At 36.8% G+C, this 18,928-nt stretch overlaps 2 protein-coding genes across 2 annotated transcripts; one reads left to right on the top strand and one right to left on the bottom strand.

The window, feature by feature from the left end:
• Nucleotides 1-10,985: 10,985 nt before the first annotated feature.
• On the bottom strand, nucleotides 10,986-12,315 carry LOC113495021. The gene is made up of 2 exons (XM_026873585.1): nucleotides 12,021-12,315; nucleotides 10,986-11,617 (listed from the first exon to the last, which is right to left on the bottom strand). The coding sequence occupies exons 1-2, from the start codon at nucleotides 12,181-12,183 to the stop codon at nucleotides 11,205-11,207; spliced, it is 576 nt and encodes a 191-aa protein (XP_026729386.1). The 5' UTR covers nucleotides 12,184-12,315; the 3' UTR covers nucleotides 10,986-11,204.
• Nucleotides 12,316-12,929: 614 nt separating this feature from the next.
• Nucleotides 12,930-18,147, top strand: LOC113494680 (serine/threonine-protein phosphatase PP2A 65 kDa regulatory subunit). Its single transcript, XM_026873088.1, has 6 exons — nucleotides 12,930-13,301; nucleotides 14,540-14,774; nucleotides 15,884-16,070; nucleotides 16,277-16,431; nucleotides 16,699-16,816; nucleotides 16,930-18,147. Exons 1-6 carry the CDS (start codon nucleotides 13,076-13,078, stop codon nucleotides 17,779-17,781), a joined length of 1,773 nt encoding a protein of 590 aa, XP_026728889.1. The 5' UTR covers nucleotides 12,930-13,075; the 3' UTR covers nucleotides 17,782-18,147.
• The last annotated feature ends 781 nt before the right edge of the window (nucleotides 18,148-18,928 follow it).

Below are 18,928 nucleotides of genomic sequence, written 5' to 3' on the forward strand. Positions count from 1 at the left end.
GTTGACCAGTTTTTAAATAGCCAATCTGAGCTCCTAAAGTTTTCGTATTCTTAGAAATTTATATTTCATGCTCCAACAAGGGAGGGGTACTCTTTTTTCAATACTTATACTCCACACGATGAAAACATTTAGTGACACATGAAACTGAAAATTGGAAACAACCTACGTTAATCTGTTTAGCCCTTTTTAATTTATTAACAACGACATCACTTTCAGTTCATCTGTATGTCCGTCTATCTCCAGGCTGTGTCTCATTTTTTTTTTATCAAAAGACCTTTGCCTTTTATATTATGATCTTAACTTATTAACATTAAATTAATTGAGAGGCCACATTAAAATGGAAGTTAATAAGATTTCATAATATTCACTATTGATTTTTATGTTATGATTAATTCTATTTTTATTATTGTAAACAAGGACAAACATGTAATTTTTTTGTTCAAATTGAGTAATTGCTAGACAGTAGGAATCGTGGTTAAGCAACTCATGGTGAAGTCACAAATTTGATGGTTAACAAATAGATTTGCAAATTTTGTTTTCTGTATCCTTCTTGTCTCTCAGTTTTATTTAAGCAGCTCACCAGTTAGTAAGTTCTGTTTTAGAAGATTATGATCATAAATCATCTTTCCGTCTGCAAAGCATTTGTGTCTTTGTAATGTCACGCGTTTTTGCCGCGCATTTCGCTTGATTAGGCGCCTCGTTTAATAAGAAGCGATGTGAATAACAGTTGGATCTATCAACACACTGTCAAGCAGAAATAAAAAAGATAGAATAATAATCTTACATACTTCAAAAAATGTGTTCACTTTATTTCGGAAAAGGTTTGTTTCATTTTTCAACAGATATTTTTATTTAGATAATATATAAGCTATTCAAAGATTTTGCTACACCGGTCTGTTCAGGAAAGGTTTTTTGATATTACAGTATAGTTTTGTTTTTTATTTAACTGTTTAATTATGTCCTACTGCAGGGCAAAGGCCACCCTTTGCTACTTCCACTCCATTTGTTCTATGGCTTTTTCTATTGGGTATAAATCCACTTCGTCTGGACAGGTTAGGTAGGAATAATCCAGCTCTAGTAAAGAAGACTAACGGAACATTTCTAAACTAAACTGAATCCTTTAATTTCTCTTTGTTTCATATTGTTTGTAGAACCGTAAAGATAAGTAAGAGATGCTTTCGCAGTGTCCGATCATATTACTATTTCTACTGAAACTGCTCATTTTCAGTGGCAACACCACACAAACAACGATATTTGCGTAGTTTTCATACACTTAAATAAAACAACAAGGTCGTTTAAATCAGAATAAATACTACGTCCCAATAATTAAGTGTGACACTAGCGGAATTATACAGTTACAAATGTAACCAAACGTGGCCAAATGACCGAAATTATGCTCTCGTCTTTATTCCCCGGTTTGTCCTAGATTATAGGGGTTAGGGCTGCCTCTAACTAGCTGCAATAATCGTTTAAAATTGTATTTATTACTAGCTGTTGCCTGCGACTTCGTCCACGTGGTTAGGAGATCTTGTTTTCGCAGCGCACGCAACGGAAGCCCCCAAAGATGAATAATTTTCCCCGTTTTCTTTCACACTTTCCAATGTGTATTCGCTCCTATTAGTCGCAGCGTGTTGTTATATAGCCTATAGCCTTCCTTGATAAATGGTCTATTCAACACAAAAATAATTAGTACTAGCTTTTCGCCCTCGGTTTCGCCCGCACCGATGTCGGTTATATCGCGTTTCCAAGAGAACTCTTCAAAAGTCCGGGTTAAAAACTATCCTGTTCTTTCTCAAGGTCAACTCCATCTCTGTACCAAATTTCATTAAAATCAGTTCAGGTTGGTTTAGATGTGAAAGCGAAACTGACAGACAGACAGAGTTACTTTCGCATTTATAATATTAGTAGGGATAGATAATTATTTGAAAATTATTTGTTTTAATAATAAGACTGATATTAAAAAGAAAAAAGGAGATAAATATTTATTGATTATGTTCGTTTTGCTTTTGGGTCTGAAAATACTTTGATACGTTTTACTTATCGATAATAATATTCCACTCATTATTAGGGTTCCGAACCCAAAGGGTAAAAACGGAACCTTATAACTGAGGATCCACTACCAGTCTGCCACCAGACTGTACATCGTGAACCGTTAGATTAAGTAAGTACAGGTCGTAAAATATGAAAGACTAGCTGTTGCCCGCGACTTCGTCCGCGTGGTTAGAAGATATAAGTTAGGAGTTGAACGAAAGCACTCGAAGATTCATATTTTTCCCCGTTTTTGCACTCAACAATCAAAAAAACAAACTCTTCAGCTTTATATATTAGTATAGAAGTATAGATAAATTACAGATCGTAAAGTGATGTTCTACAAAATTCTCACCACATTTCTAACTCACAACCCTAAACAAAACACTAATATTATAATGCTACATAAAGCATATGGAACTGCTCCATCATAAACATGAATTAATTACTATTATTATCTCTGGAATATTCCCGCCATTGTTCTCAATTATATGGGTAATGGAATCTTAAAAGCCTTTGAATAGACTTTTATTGTGTCTTGGCACTACTTGGCAATCTTTTGAATATTTGGTCTAATTTGAAAAAATAATAACTTATTTTTCTTGACTTTCCTTGTTGGGGATCCTCAAGTAGGTTGTGATGATATTATAAAAATATCCTTTCTATATAGTATAACTCATCTTCTACGAGCTTTAGTCCACGACTTTGCCGTTTGGATGTTAACTATCTGAATAAAACTTGCCTACTTCCTTTATTGATTATATGCTTCCTATCTCTTCATCAATAATATGATACCTGTGTTGTGGTTTCACCATTAAAGGCAGAAATCTAAAGACTTTAATACAATAAAATAGTATTGTGACCACTTAGTCCTTTCGTGAATCACATTTGACCTGAGTCAAATAAGTTAAGAATCAAATAAGTTCCGAATTAAAAAAAAATACTGTACGTCAGACAATTATTACTGTAACAAAGATACTCCTTTCTTTAAGTCAAACCCTTTACACGGTTTTGTGGCTGTATGTAAAAAGACCTTTGAATTTAATAAAAAAAAAGAATTTACTCTCGTTGAAATATTTCTTCGATCACTGCCATCTTTTATCTTTGCCTTTCATGAAATACCAAATTCCTAACCCTACCAGTACTTACACTAATACTTACCCATTCCTCCACAATTCTACGAAACATAAACCCCATTTATTGTCTCAGACGACCCACTCAGGTCAATTAAGTGTTACAAGACAATCGCTACGATGAACTTAAACACTTCATTCTTAAGTTATTAGTATGGTCATCTTGTTTAATCCGAGTAAGTAACCAGAATTAGCTCAACTTGAGGCCATTAGCTAACTAATTAAGTCATTAGGGTGACCGTTAACTAGACCTGATTATTTAATAAAGATACTACTAGATTCGGGGGTGATAAATTACTAAGTATTACCATACACCTAAAAAGTTTAGGTTTAATCAGTAAGAGCATGACGCTACCCTCTTCCTCCACGGAGGAGTATATTGCCGGGAGATACATTGGCGTGTCTTAAAGTTAAACTATTCAGTTGTGATACCGAGTAGGTGGATAATGGAGTAGACTGGTGTTCACTTCCACAAATGCAAGTATATTAGTCTTAAGAGGTGGTGGCAAGCTCCCTAAACCTCAATAATGGGAAAGAATAACACCGATTTGGATCTTAGAATCCCTACTAATATTATAAAATCGAAAGTAACTCTGTCTATCTGTCTGTCTATCTGACTGTTTGTTACGCTTTCACGTCTAAACAACTGAACTGATTTAAATGAAATTTTGGTACAGAGATAGAGTTGACCTTGAGAAAGAACATAGGATAGTTTTTATCCCGGATTTTTTAAGAGTTCTCTTGGAAACGCAATATAACCGACCTCGACGCGAGCGAAGCCGCGGGCGAAAAGCTAGTAGATCTATATAGCTAACCTGATCGCATGCTTTGACGCAAACAGCTTTAGCCTTCCCGATGGCTAGAAAGTGCACAGTGATTTAAACAAGATGAATTCAGTTAAATGACAATTTAACGAGAATTGTGTTATTATCCTGATGATGATCATAAGGCCATGGTAACTACATGTTACTTAAATTAAGGAAAAAGCTTTCCTCACAAAAATTCACTACAATATTGTTAGATGATTTCACATGCCCTTACACACTACTAAATACTGTTTAGGATTTAGTAATTTAGCTCTTGTCCACATCCTCAATTCAAAATAGTTTTCTACAGTAAATGAATATATCATCGTTCATATTACACAATAATCAGAAATTCAATACTAATTAATGAAGTTCGCATCAGGATGTTGTGGCGTCGAAGTAATTAAAATTTTGTAAACCGAAGTACCAGCTATCGCAGAACAACCCAAAAAACGTCTGCCGTGAACTCCGTTCATTAGTATTGAATTTCTGATTTTGATCATCTACTTTATCTCTTGTCTGAGATACAAGAGACAAATTTTTAGCTTGAGAAATGTATGTTTGTGAAAATGTTCAACAGTACTGGCAAAAGCGACACTTCATGATTGAAGCCCTATAACTCAGTTTGGGAGATATGTATGAGGTGGTCTTTATTGACGTATTGTATATGTGAATATGTATTAAACTATATAAATATTTAATTATAGGGAAAAGAAAAATAGAAGCGTTCAATGTGACGCGCTATAACCAAAATATACCCTGAGAGGATTTCGCGTTTCTGCATTGTTTATGTGTTTGATTGGTGTTGAAAAAAAATCGTTTTGCCCTCTGCATCTGACTATGATGAAGCGGATTCACAATAAAATCTCTGACAAAACAAAATTAATTAGCGTGGCGCTCTTGAGCATGAGGAATTTCTTTCGGCGTTAATCGTTTTCTTTATAGAACACAAAGAAGTTTTTACGAAAAGAGTCCACGAAATTAAATTAAATGCTAATACGGAGTCATCGTTTAGCAAGTCCAATTAGATGAGTAACTAATTACTGCGGAGATTAAAATAAGGGAATTGGAAGAATTTTAAGAATTGAGGATGTGAACAAGAGTTTAGTTACCAAAACTACAAAGATGCTTAACAAAAACAACTTGTTATTCTTGAGTTCTTTTCATAAATATCTCCTTTCACACATTGCCCCCTCACAGACGAAACTACAACCACTTAAAGTATTTCAGTCATACCAAAATCTCCAGCCATCTTCTGAGGATTGCAAAATGAATCTTATTTCCTTAACATAAGGGCTACCGAAACAGTATTTAGCCACCACATATTTATTGTTTCGACATAAAGTATCAGTGTCGGTATAATGGAAGGGAAAAGAAACATATGTCGTATCTTTTAGGAAAATGTATAAATCCCGTCTGGAAGCGTTAGGCTGGTTTCACAGCTGTTCGGGGCTCCCAGAACGGAGGTGCACGTGTGGTGGGAGAACCTCTTATACAGAGAGGCGGATTGAGTCTGTATAGCGTAACCCTACTAGTACAGATTTTCTTATAGAGAGAGTCGGCCCGGGCTCAAGACTGTAAAATAAACGGGGTGGTAAATATTAGTCGTTTTAAGAATCTCGTATTCAAAGTGTTGGGGCTCTGTCTGTTTGTCTGGCCGCGTATCACAAGGCACCATGAACCGTGGTAGCTAGGCAGTTGAAATACCGCATTACGGTCATCGTTTTTTCATTTTTCATGCTTTATAGCGAATAATGGCCATTATTAATATGGTTTATAGGAAATAGGATACTAGGGAAACCAAAGTATCAAATTCACCTTTACCTACCCTATAAGGCTCCCACGTGTTTTACCCTGTACGGGTTCCGGAGAGCTGAAAGGCTAGCCATAATTCCCTGAGTACTGGTCTCTTCAGTAATTTGATCATAGATTTTGATGTTGATGACTGATTTAATTTATAAAAAGACTGTTTTACTTGAAGATATTCTGTTTGAGTGAACAACTTGTATTTTCGAAAATATTCGCAATTGAATTTTTTTTTCGAAATTTTATGTGAGCTGTCACTTAAAATTTCGAAATCGTAAACCCATAGAATGAGGAATCTTCTGTTTAGCACAGCTTTAGGTACTTAAGTATGCTGAAAATTATTTACCTTCTCATTAAATCAATATCTGTATACCTGCAATAGGATGATGACTGGGTATAAAGAGAAAAAATCTCATTAGTCCCTCAGTTAGATAATTGAAAAGTATGAGACCCGTATTTTTACCTTTTTCAGAAAAACTAGAATTGACAAAGATTACCTAACTGCTTTAAAATTTAGGAGAGGGGGCTTGTGACGTAGCGATATGGTAAAATTTATACTCAATCGTGACGTCACGTGTAAGTTTCATTCGCTGTAATTTGGTCAATTTATGTTTGCGGGACAAATTAAAAAATACGTATCCATTATTATACAAAAAACTACAAGACGGACACTGCAAAAAAAAATTGTCATCATCCCTATTCTGCCTTGCCAGTTTATGTACACGCATGTTTGACTAATAAATGATCCTTCTTTCTACTTCTAAATTTATTTATTTATTTATTTATTTAGTTTTTGGAAGGCTTACAGACTAATACAATAAATAGTTAACAATATACAGTAATCATATCGCTAATGACAAGCCTCCGCAGATAATAGACACACGTCGATTACAATAATGAATAATATTTAACGTTGTGTGCCATATTTCAACATTTTTTTTTTTTTTGTGCTGTTATACAAAAAATGAGTCAGCCAAAAGTCGTCTCACTGTGTTTATTTTAGTACAGAATAAGTCGATATCAAGTTCCCGCGTCAATCTGTTAAACTTATTAGCACTTCTCAAGAAGAAGGAATTGTGTCTATAATTGGTCGTTGCAAAAGGTATATCTAATAATGGTCGTTGACGAAGTTCTATTTTATTGGTACGTAGTGTTAATTTGGATAATAATTCAGGGCAGTCAATAGAACCATTTGCAATATTTAGTAAAAAACATATATCATTAATTTCACGTCTCTGATAAAGAGGTAGAAAGTGGTACCTTTTACAACGTTGAATATAATTGTCTGAGTACTGCTGCGCCTTATAATCAAGATATCGCAAAAACTTCCTCTGGATCCCCTCAATACGAGTTTTGTAAATCTCATATTGAGGGTTCCAGACTTGTGATGCATACTCTAAATGGCTGCGAACGAACGAACAATATAAGATCTTTATAGGCTTAAGAGAACGAAAACAGGCTGATTGCCGCATAATGAAACCCAATGCACTAGATGCCTTTTTGACAATATGCTCGATATGTTGATGAAAAAGAAGCTTACTGTCTAGTATTACACCAAGGTCTCTTATGTTATTAACTTTGTCAATGTTTTGATTATTAAGTGTGTAAGAAGAAGCAATTATATTTTTTTGACGTGTATAAGTAATGAAGAAGCATTTGGATACATTTAATTGAAGTTTATTTTTATAACAATATTCTTCAAATCTATGTAGATCGTCTTGTAATAAAATTGTGTCATTAATATTACGAATAACTTTGTGAATTTTCATGTCGTCAGCATAAAGAAGAATATATGAATGTTTAAAACAATGTTTTACGTCGGAAATAAACAATATGAATAGTAGAGGTCCCAAAATAGATCCCTGAGGTACACCTGAAGGCACAGAGCTCCAACCCGATGTGTATCCTTGAAGGACCACAGCCTGAGTTCGATTCTCAATATAAGAACAAAACCATCTATATAAGTCTCCATGTATACCGGATGCCAAGAGCTTCCTCAAAAGCAGTCGATGATCAATACGATCAAAGCATTTGCTATAATCAGTATAGATCACGTCAACTTGTGCATGTTGTTCCATGCCATCCGATATAAAGTCATGAGATAATAACAAATTCGATGTAGTGGAGCGTTTTCTTAGGAAACCGTGTTGTTCATCACCAAAGGAACATTTCATAGCACCATAAACATTACTATAAACCAGTCTTTCAAGGATTTTGGAAAACAAACAAATTTTAGATATCGGACGATAATTTGAAATATCAGCCTTTTTAGAAGAAGTTGGTATCTACAGGTTTCAACCAACCCCAATACGTACCTCCAAATATATACAAAAATATCAATGTCCCAATAACCACGTAAATAATTTTACGAACCCATTTCCCTGTCGACATTCTCAAAGGAATTTCTTCAACTATATTCTCCCAAAATGGCGTAAACAAATCGATATTTAATTTACATCGTTCCCCAAAGAATATCAAAATATCGTGAATAAGTGTTGCTCGTATAAATAAAGTCACCTGTTACGTTTCAAAGTGTGATATAGATCTTACAAGATTGACAACATGAAATTTAGATAAGAGAGAAGTGCCATTCTGGTTATGAAGCCGTGTCATTATTAGGAGGCAACGATCAAACTAAAACTGAATGACTTTTGGTCTTGTTTTTGGTTGTGGGTTCGAATGCCAAACAGGACAAAAGTTTAGGTCGAGAGCACACTTAAGAAGCACACATTGTATTTGTCCTGAGCCTCTCTTTTTTCATACAAAATATGTATGAATTAGAAATAAATATATCAATACCTTACTTATAACTTATGAGTTTTCTAGTACACATGATACAAGATCTGCTACGCTTGTGGGTGTTTCAATGATTTGATACTAAATTGTAGATATTTTTATAAGCATAACACACAATTTAGCCGTAGTTTGCATGCCATACCAGACATTATAAGGTCTCTATTTGAAAACTGGACACACTATTTGGCAAGCGACAAAGAGAGACGAGAATCAGAAAACTAATACTTTCGCACACACATTGTGGACATTTCGACGGCTATTGAGAGGCACTTCCTTCTAATTTCTATGCTCTATGAACTACACTTAAAATAGAATCAGTTACAAAAAGCTTTTTGACAGATTCCCATATCAATTACGCCTTTTCATAACTTTTGGGGTCGTTGAACTTGTATTTTCGACTACGTTTACTTATATTTCAGTTTCAATTTGTCATCCTGGCAACTTTTATCATATGCTTTGATCGTAGATTGAAACAAGGCGGTTTTATCGTCATATCTATCATCCTCTGGATATAGTAAAGTCGAAATTAAAAAACTAACAGAGAAAGTACAAAAGCTTATTATTTTAACAGGATGGTTCCGAAAGATTGAGTTTACCTTCAAAATCAACCAATCCGTACACTTTACAGCGCCATACCATACCTTACAAGAAATCCTGAAGAAAAATGCACTTAATAAAAAAATAGAATGAACCACTCCTTAAGCACACAATCTGAATCACATTTACTTTGCTTACGTTTTAATGTGATTGTCCCAGTGGGTGGCCCCACAGTGGGCCAGCTGCGTGCATTAGGCATCCTCTTATTCCTACCGTGGTTGGTTACACTCCAGACAAAAGAATGGATCTCGTTGGCTCGTTGCTACGTGCTCGCCACAAAGGAACGCTTGCCAGTAACGTCTCTGTGGTATGTATGTGATTTATTTTCTCATAAAGTGGAATAAACTGGTTAGGAACAAATGGGATGCATCTGTAGATAGAGTCATTGTTTTAAAACGGAAGGTTCTAGTCGACAAACTAACTGGTAAGGATTGAGTTATAAGAGAACAGATTCTTATCGAACAATAACTAATAATAACGCCGAAGTTAATTTTTGGGTGCAATTACTTCTTTTAAACCACTGATTTCAATTCAACACATACATTGTTCTGAACCCAAAGTAAGTTGCTAAAGCACTTCTGTTATGGAATTCAGAACAACGAAGGTACCACAAACACCCAGACCCGAGACAATGTAAAAATGTGAATTACATTGACCCGACCGGGGATCGAACCCGGGACCTCAGGCTAGCGACACCTTGAAACCGGTGCGTTTGAAGACAATGTCGGACTTAGAACATAGAAACAACAACAAGGCATCCAATCGGCTTGAAAACTTGTCACAGAGCGATCTCATACAGATTGCTTGAAGCAATTTAACTACTTTGAGCAGTCGCCAAAAATAGATTCGAGAATGAAGATCACTGGCTAACTAGTCGAGCCTTATCCTTATGTATAACAGCCGACAATCATTTCTCAAAATATGACTACCATCAGCAGTCTACAAAGGATGCCAAGTTAAAACATCTCAGAAACGAGAATCTGGAGCAAGAATATCATTACCCGGCCCCTTATAAGCAGAACAATGAAATAATGAATGAATTGTATAATGGATATGGCGTGTTCCTCAAGTTTCTTCCGACGTTTGTTCCACAACAAAACACGCGTCACGCATCGCGAAGTGGTCCTATTGTCTTCATTAAATTCAGAAACTTCTCATTATACGAAAGCCTAATGAAGTTAATTATTTCCAGTATTTCTGACTCCATTTTATAAGAATCTAGGACTTTGTTGGATAATTTATATTAGTACGTTCATTCAAAAGTGAACTATGGGCAGTAATTACTTGCGGTCTTTTACTAGTTGACTATTGCCGCAGTGATAGATTTCTGGCGTGACGATCTTAAAGAAAAATCTCCCACCGAGGTATTTAATCCTTGTGCCACGGGGAATTTCGCAAACATTCGAGCCACATGCACAAAGACACCCAGACTCAAAATAATCATTCGTGGATCATACAAACACTTGTCATACGCGGGGATCGAACCTGCGCCTATACCACTCGGTTATCCAAGCACGCATTAACATGTTTTCGAATTCATGTGCGTATTACGAAGTAGAAATAGTAGTAAAACCAGTGGAGAAAACATCTAGGGGAAACCAGCACAGTTGTCAATATTTCAAGAGTGATTAAAGGCATGTGAGAGGCCTGCATAGTGGTTAAATTCTTAGACCAAGTTATGAATTGATATAATCGGAGAGCTGGCCGAAATTTGGTGAAAGAGGTCTGGCTTTGTCAATTGAATAGTACTGGCTGGAAAAATATCATTCTTTGCCGTTATTCCATCACACCTACAAAAGGACAATGGAAACATCAATCAAAATATTACAAAACATGCGTATATTAACAACAGGTAAAATTGATAGATAGATTCACCCCTAATCACTCCTTCCCAAAGATTTCAAATCTCAATTGACGCGCTTTTCTTTTTCTTGTGTTCATCGCATGATCTTCGATAAATCCTTTAGTTCTGTACTTACACAAAAATAAAAATATACCTTCAAAAAAACAATATATTGTTATTACAGTGCTAATGTGATTAGCGCGGTGGCGGTCCTGGTGGAGGGTCATAGTGAACGTGGAACACCCTGTAGGCGCAGTACTCCATGAGGGCTAAGGCTAGGGGGAAAAACATCTTCTGGTTCGTCTGGGGTGATACAAAGTACGCGATGATACCGGCAGCTGCCGTGTACCAGCCCCACTCCCTATTGTGCTGGATAGAGTAGTGGCAGAGGGAGATAATGTTGCAGGCAATCATGAGGTTTCCGAGAGGCACGTTGTCCTTGCCGGCGAGGGCCAGGGCGAAGGGAACGGCTCCAGAGACGAGGTGCAGGGTCGCGACTCCGTGGTTGGTCCGGTAGAGGTCCGCCATGAGGCAAGGCAGCGCGATATACCGCGCCGCCCTCAGGCTCATCAAGTAAACCTCTTTGATGTCATTGTCGAGAATACCGCCTGCAATAACAAGCTCTCGTCAGATTATAACCATTGACTCTTCATCGAGATATGTCGTCAAGTACTACGATACTAATAATAATAACTGTGAAATATAAGGCGCGTTTGAGACCTTTCAATCTTTAGTAACCATCAGTGTGGATCCTAAAATTATCCTCATTTCCATTACGGACAATGTATTTGCTTTTATTATCTAAACAACTTTATGGTGGCTTTAGAGATCGTTAACATATTCGCACCTTTGGAAGTTTAATCACATTAGACAGAAAAGTTGCTAGAATAACAGCAGCATCTTAGCTTGAAGGTATCTAACGTAGGTATACGCTGCATGCCCCAAAAGTACAACAAGAGGAAAGTACACCATTTTACTTTTTGACACAAATACAGAAGTCTCAGTACAAACTTTGGTAGTGTAGAAATCCCATTACTCCATGTATGAAGAAGTTAGCGTGCATTCCGGGATGAGTGAAGCTCTTTCCTTGCATGCGACTGATCCCCCTCCCGGCCACGCAACACAATACGATGTGTGCCACAGACGCGGTAACGTTATCATCTTCCTTTGCCATAGAATTTATGAACTGATTTTAATAACGAAATATTGTAAAATACATCAAAAAATTATAAAATTGTACACCGCCTGACATTGTTTTGTGCAAAGAAACAAGTTGACAACTGTCATTCAATGAATTGTGAACTTCATAGAGGACTTCAAAAATATTAAAACAATTTGGGTGGTTTTTGTAATGAGTTGTGCTCTAAATCTTATGGAATCAATAATAAGTTTAGCTAGCTTTTATTACACTATGGTCTATGTTATTGTAGCAGACCTACACTAAATATCTAAAAAGGATGAAAATATCACGCATTTCTACTGGCGCTTCATAGCTAAATCTTGACACACAATAGGCACTTATGGTAGAAACCTTAAGAAATTTACCTTTTTTCATGTTATTGGATTAACTTGTTACATTTTCGTAGACCTACAGATCGCAACAGTAATCAATAGCTATCGCACATTTAACTTTATCAACCTAGCATTTACAACAACAGCCCTGAGCATTTAGTACTTTTCTATTGTTTCCCTGTGCAACTAGATGGCGCTGAAAGCTACACTAACACATAATTCCAAAATTTAATCTCTACGCTATACCTAAAAATTCAAGTGTTAAGTATTAAATTTGTTCAGTTTAACGTATGAAATAAACATAATTTAAGATATTAAAGAAAAAGTTTTATAGTTCAGGTGCGGTATTGGCTGTATGACAAGGTGTCAAAGCCTCATTGTATCGACCAAAGGGAAGTTTAAAATTAAAAAGTTATCATCAAGCTGCCATTTTGCTGCATTTGAGTTCAACAGCGTTCGTTTTTATGGAAATAATTACTTGACTCTCATAGAACAAACCAAAAACGTACTTAATTCGTGAAATTTGAAATCGAAGCAGCGTAACAAAGATAAAGATGGCAGCGAGCGACTCTGGGACGGATGAGTCACTGTATCCTATTGCGGTGCTCATAGACGAGTTGAAAAACGAGGATGTCCAACTCCGTTTGAATTCTATCAAGAAGCTTTCTACCATCGCGTTGGCCCTCGGTGTCGAGAGAACTCGATCAGAGCTGATCCCCTTCCTCACGGAGACAATCTACGACGAAGATGAAGTGCTTCTTGCCCTTGCCGAACAACTCGGTAAGTACAACGCAATGCAGTAAATTTATGATCGAAGAAGACGTTTTTAGTGTAACCTTATAATGTTCACACCCCATATTTGTTTATAACTGTCAATTATTTAGATAAAGTGCGTATACAAACAGATAGTGTTGGTTAGGCCTTGTATAAGCAACAAGCAAAATTTCCTTATTCCTATCCAATGACAAATTGACAAATAAACATTGCAAATACTAGAATTCAAGTACTAATTATCAGTAATACGATATTCTAGTGTACTATGAACTAGAATAACTAACAAAACGACTTGAATCACACACAAAAATTATTTATTGTTTATCTATGAAACTATGTATGATTGAGTTATCAAACATAAAACAATGTTATGTTTGCATTTTTAGTGGTATTAGGAAAATAAAAACCCATTATAAAACCTGTTATATCAGCAAGCACTTTCATGTAATCTTTCTACTGCATTCAATATTCCTTCTATCTCATTTTGATATTACATAAAGCCAAACAAGCATAGATACAGATTATACTGCCATACAGATTTGTATGTATATATTTGCAGATTAGAGCTCATCAAAGATGGATACTACAATAATCCTTTATAATTCTTTTACTTGTAAAAGATTTGTTGGAGAACTATCTCTGTTAATTGTTCAGCCTGTTTGAAACAAATATATTTAATGATTCTTTATTGTATTGAAATATGTAACATGTCAATGTAAGGTAATTTAATGCCAATTATGTTTTTCCTTGTAATTTTAATGATTTTATACTCATATTTGTCTTGCCTTTAAACTCTATTTCACATTCTTTCAACATACATATAGTATTCTAATGCATACTGAAAATATTACACAATAAAGAGAAAATACCCTCTTTTTAAAAAACATATTCTTTTACCAATTGTAAAATTGGGTTGCATGTGTAATGAGGTAAATTGGATTATGCAGTAAAGAATTAAAAATATTCTGATGGATACTTTTACAGTAAAATCACAAAATTGACAAGAAAACTACTATCCTAATGATAAAATACGGAAATCAAATTGACATCCTTTCTGGTATTTATATTTTTACATGGGTTTTATTCTTTGGGTCTTGTGTGTAGATAAATAATAAAATCTATTCAAAATATTTGATTGTCAACGCTGCTTGAAACTATTTAAGAATGTTCCAATTAAGCATTTTTGTTCCCTTTTAATCCTACAAACCTTCAATATAAGCTTAGTTCTAAAATTATTCTTTCAGGTAACTTCATCAACCTCGTGGGTGGTGGTGAGTATGCTCACTGCCTGCTCCCACCTCTGGACACACTGGCCACCGTAGAAGAGACGGTAGTTAGAGACAAGGCGGTCGCCTCACTCCGTGCTGTTGCTGCACACCACACCCCACAAGCCTTGGAGCAACATTTCGTACCACTTGTACAGCGTCTTGCTGGCGGTGACTGGTTTACTTCTCGTGCATCTGCTTGTGGTTTGTTCAGGTAAGGTTTATTTACTTAAGAATATTAATATATGGGGTAATTACATAACGGAATAGGCTCTGAAGCATATCTTCAGAGAGGCATATGTCCAGCTGTGGACAGTAACTGATAGGCTGATGATTAAAATGACTATATGGGTGTAATGTATAAAAATATGAAGTGATAATATTCCAAATAGGTTTTGCATACTTTTAAGTAATAACAACTGACTTTCTTAACATTCTGTCATTGACAAATTAAATTACCAAATAGCCTTGAAATGCACTCTTTAGCAAGTTAGCAACCAAGTCAAGTTAGCAATCAATTATGTTTATATGTGTTGTAGTATTTTACAATGAAATACTTAGTTATATCTTGACAATCCTTGCATTAATAATATTTATAGGTACTTTAACTAGAATATTTGTGTTGTGTTGTACTCCCCAATAGATAAGTTGAATTTTTCGCGCAAAAAATACAAATGTAAATAATACAAACTGATCTGATAAGAAGCCATACTAAAATTATTAACATACAAATTATATAATTGTTCAATTAAGACGATGTCCTACTAGTGCCCAGCCTTTGTTATAAATAACAAAAAAAATATGCCCCCAGATTCACTGCAATGATGCAGCAAAAATAGGTTGCAAAAACACTAAACCAAACTCTCATTAACGTTTCATTGGCCAGTAAAGTAGTCAGAGTCTGGATTTTCGATAGTAAAAGATTTAATTTTGTCACAATCTCCATACAAAATATGTCATTAATCTATAATAATGTAGTCAATTCATACAATACATAGAATATAGAATACTTTAGTTGAGCTAAATACTTGCATCTGGTCAGAAATTTCTTAAATAAACGTATTCCTGCAATGACGCCGCAAAAATAGGTTAAAAAAACACTATGCTCTCATTAGCCAGTAAAGGAGTCTAGATTTACGTTAGATATCAATATGCTATCTGCCAATAGCTTTGGCTATTAAAGATAGAATTTTGCTACAATCTCCATGCAAAATATATCTATTCATACGATAGGAAGAATATAGAATACATCCGTTGAGCTAAATGCTTGATTCTAATCAGAAATTTCCAAAATAAAAATATTAACGTATTCCAATCTCCCAGCGTGTGCTACCCTCGTGTCTCTGCGCCGGTGAAGGCCGAGCTCCGCCAGCACTTCCGCTCGCTGTGCCAGGACGACACGCCGATGGTGCGCCGCGCCGCCGCCTACAAGCTGGGGGAGTTCGCCCGCGTCGTCGAGGTCGAATACGTCAAGAGCGACCTCATACCCATGTTCGTGACTTTGGCCGAGGTAATATACCCATCCTTTGGTTAATTGAAGCTGGAGGGGAAACTTGCCAAAGTCTTTGAGAATTGGAATTCTTCTGAGATATGTTTTAAAAGACAGTACAATTTATAATATGTGTGATCTTACAGTCCTAAACAGAATCCCACACTGACACTGAGTGTAATAAACCACGTAAACCTAAAATAGCTCCTACATAATACATTTTTCAGGATGACCAAGACTCAGTCCGCCTGCTGGCAGCGGAGGCCTGCGCTGCAGTGGCTGCTCTCTTGCCGCCCGAGGACATGGAGCAGCTGGTAATGCCCACCGTCAGGGTCCTGGCTGGAGACACCTCCTGGAGAGTGCGCTACATGGTCGCCGACAAGTAAGATATAACAAGATCATTGTTATTTTGAGTTTATGCTGTTGTTCTTTGTATCTTGCAATTAAAATTCCTCTAAATATGCTGAATCAAGTTTCTTCTGCGTAAAAGCGAGTGAATAAGACTAGCAACAGGGCTGATAATAATGATCCTTAACTATTATTAATACCTGAGTTACCTTGCATACTAAATTGTACCTCTGAGAACTGGTAACATATCTTATGATAACAGTAGCCTCTAATATATTAATAAACATCTAATTATTTCTAGGTTTGTAGAGCTGCAACAGGCTGTGGGACCTGAACTAGCTCGCTCCGACCTTGCCCAGATCTTCCAGGCTCTACTTAAGGATACCGAAGCCGAAGTGCGCGCCGCCGCCGCCGGAAAGGTAATTAATTAACGCGTGAAATGTCGCGTAATATAACAAGTAGTTATAAAAAGGAAGCATAGTGTTCTTACTCTTATGAATGAAGCTAATTATTAACACAATTTGTCAAACAGGTGAAAGACTTCTGCATGAACTTGGACAAGGCGCACCAAGAACACATCATCATGACGATGATCCTGCCACAAATCAAGGACTTGGTCTGCGACGCTAACCAACACGTCAAGTCCGCTCTCGCCTCGGTCATCATGGGCCTCAGCCCCATCGTCGGCCGCCAGAACACCATCGACCACCTCCTGCCTTTATTCCTGACCCAGCTCAAAGACGAGTGCCCCGAAGTCAGGCTCAACATTATATCCAACCTTGAGTGCGTCAATGAAGTCATAGGCATCCAACAGTTGGTGCAGTCTCTCCTGCCGGCCATTGTCGAGCTTGCTGAAGACACAAAATGGCGCGTCCGCCTCGCCATCATCGAGCACATGCCCCTCCTCGCCGGACAGCTCGGACAAGAGTTCTTCGACGAGAAGCTCACCGGGCTCTGCATGTCCTGGCTCATAGACCACGTGTACGCGATCCGCGAAGCCGCCACACTTAACCTTAAGAAACTAGTAGAACAATACGGATCCCAGTGGGCCGAAACCAACGTGATCCCCAAAGTACTGGCCATGTCCCGCGAACAGAACTACCTGCACAGAATGACCTACCTGTTCTGCATCAATGTGCTCTCCGAAGTCTGCGGCAAGGACATCACCACCAGAGTACTTCTTCCCACAGTCCTCTCCATGGCCGACGACAATGTTGCCAACGTGAGGTTCAACGTCGCCAAGACCTTACAGAAGATGGCGCCATTCTTAGATCCCGCCGTTATTCAGCCGCAAGTCAAGCCAGTGCTGGAGAAACTGAACGTGGACCCCGATGTGGACGTCAAGTACTTCGCTTCGGAAGCCATCGCTGGGATCGCGGGATAACTTAACTATAAGCCATATTCAAAAAAATGCATATTTGACGGCAAAATTTCTGATGCGTATATATTAGCTGGCATTATAAGGCTAAGAAAATGCATTTTATATACTTAATCACATAAATGTTAGTAATAAATACACAGAACGATCCCATGTATAGGTATAAGAGCTGGAGTATTTTATAAACTAGTATTTATTACTGGACTAACGACGCCTGAGATTTGTGGTTCAATGGGGAAATTTTCGTACCTATTTGTAGAGAAATAATATCTTCATTCCAATCAACATCTTACTGAACAAAATTGTCTACATGACTACGCGGAGCATGTACATAGTGTCAGATACAATTTAAATAAAATATAATAACGTGAATTCTTGTTTTATTAGTCACAGGTTTGTTTTCAGTTCCTAACGTCCCTTGGTCGTCGTACTGTCCCCCAAATCAAGGAGCAGTAAGATCTGATACATTTTGAAACGCAAATAAAGTATTGAGCATCGTTTCACTAAAGAAAAGTGAACAGTGGATAGTCTCAGTGCGTTTGGTTCTACTAAACAAGATTTGTTTTTTTTTTCTTAATATGTTATTGGCCGAACGAATAAAACGTCTTTGAAACTCGGTATAACCGTACTATACTCGTCCTCCAACTAGAATAAAAAAGTACCACTAGCAACAAAATTACAATAAATTGTTAGAAGAAAGACATCTATAAAATTCGCGCTGCATTATAAACACTCACTTGCTAGGTATTCTAGTCTTATCGCCAATTACTTTAAAATCCGCTAAAAGCATTGGGTTCAGGTCAGGTAGTAAACCATTATTTATATTTCAGCTTTGCACCAAAACGAATCCTGAAAAAACAAAAAACTGAGTTCACCCTTTACTGTGTCGATCGAATGAAAGCGGCGAGGTAACTACACGACTTACGAAAAAACTTACCAGAATCATCATCAGCAGTATTCGTTCGATGTGCACGATGTTATACAAATGCCTTGATTGAAATCGAGTGAGCGAATTCACTGCAATTCTTGCAAGTTTTACGTCCGGCGGTTATAAAGTCCAGAAGAAGGATCGAACCGACAGCCATAATGAGGAGTTCAATCATGGTTTATTCTATCTAGAAGGCTCATCAGGATTTTATTTCACTTTTTCCCA

Source organism: Trichoplusia ni, chromosome 6 (assembly GCF_003590095.1).
Source record: "Trichoplusia ni isolate ovarian cell line Hi5 chromosome 6, tn1, whole genome shotgun sequence".
Lineage (NCBI taxonomy): Eukaryota > Metazoa > Arthropoda > Insecta > Lepidoptera > Noctuidae > Trichoplusia > Trichoplusia ni.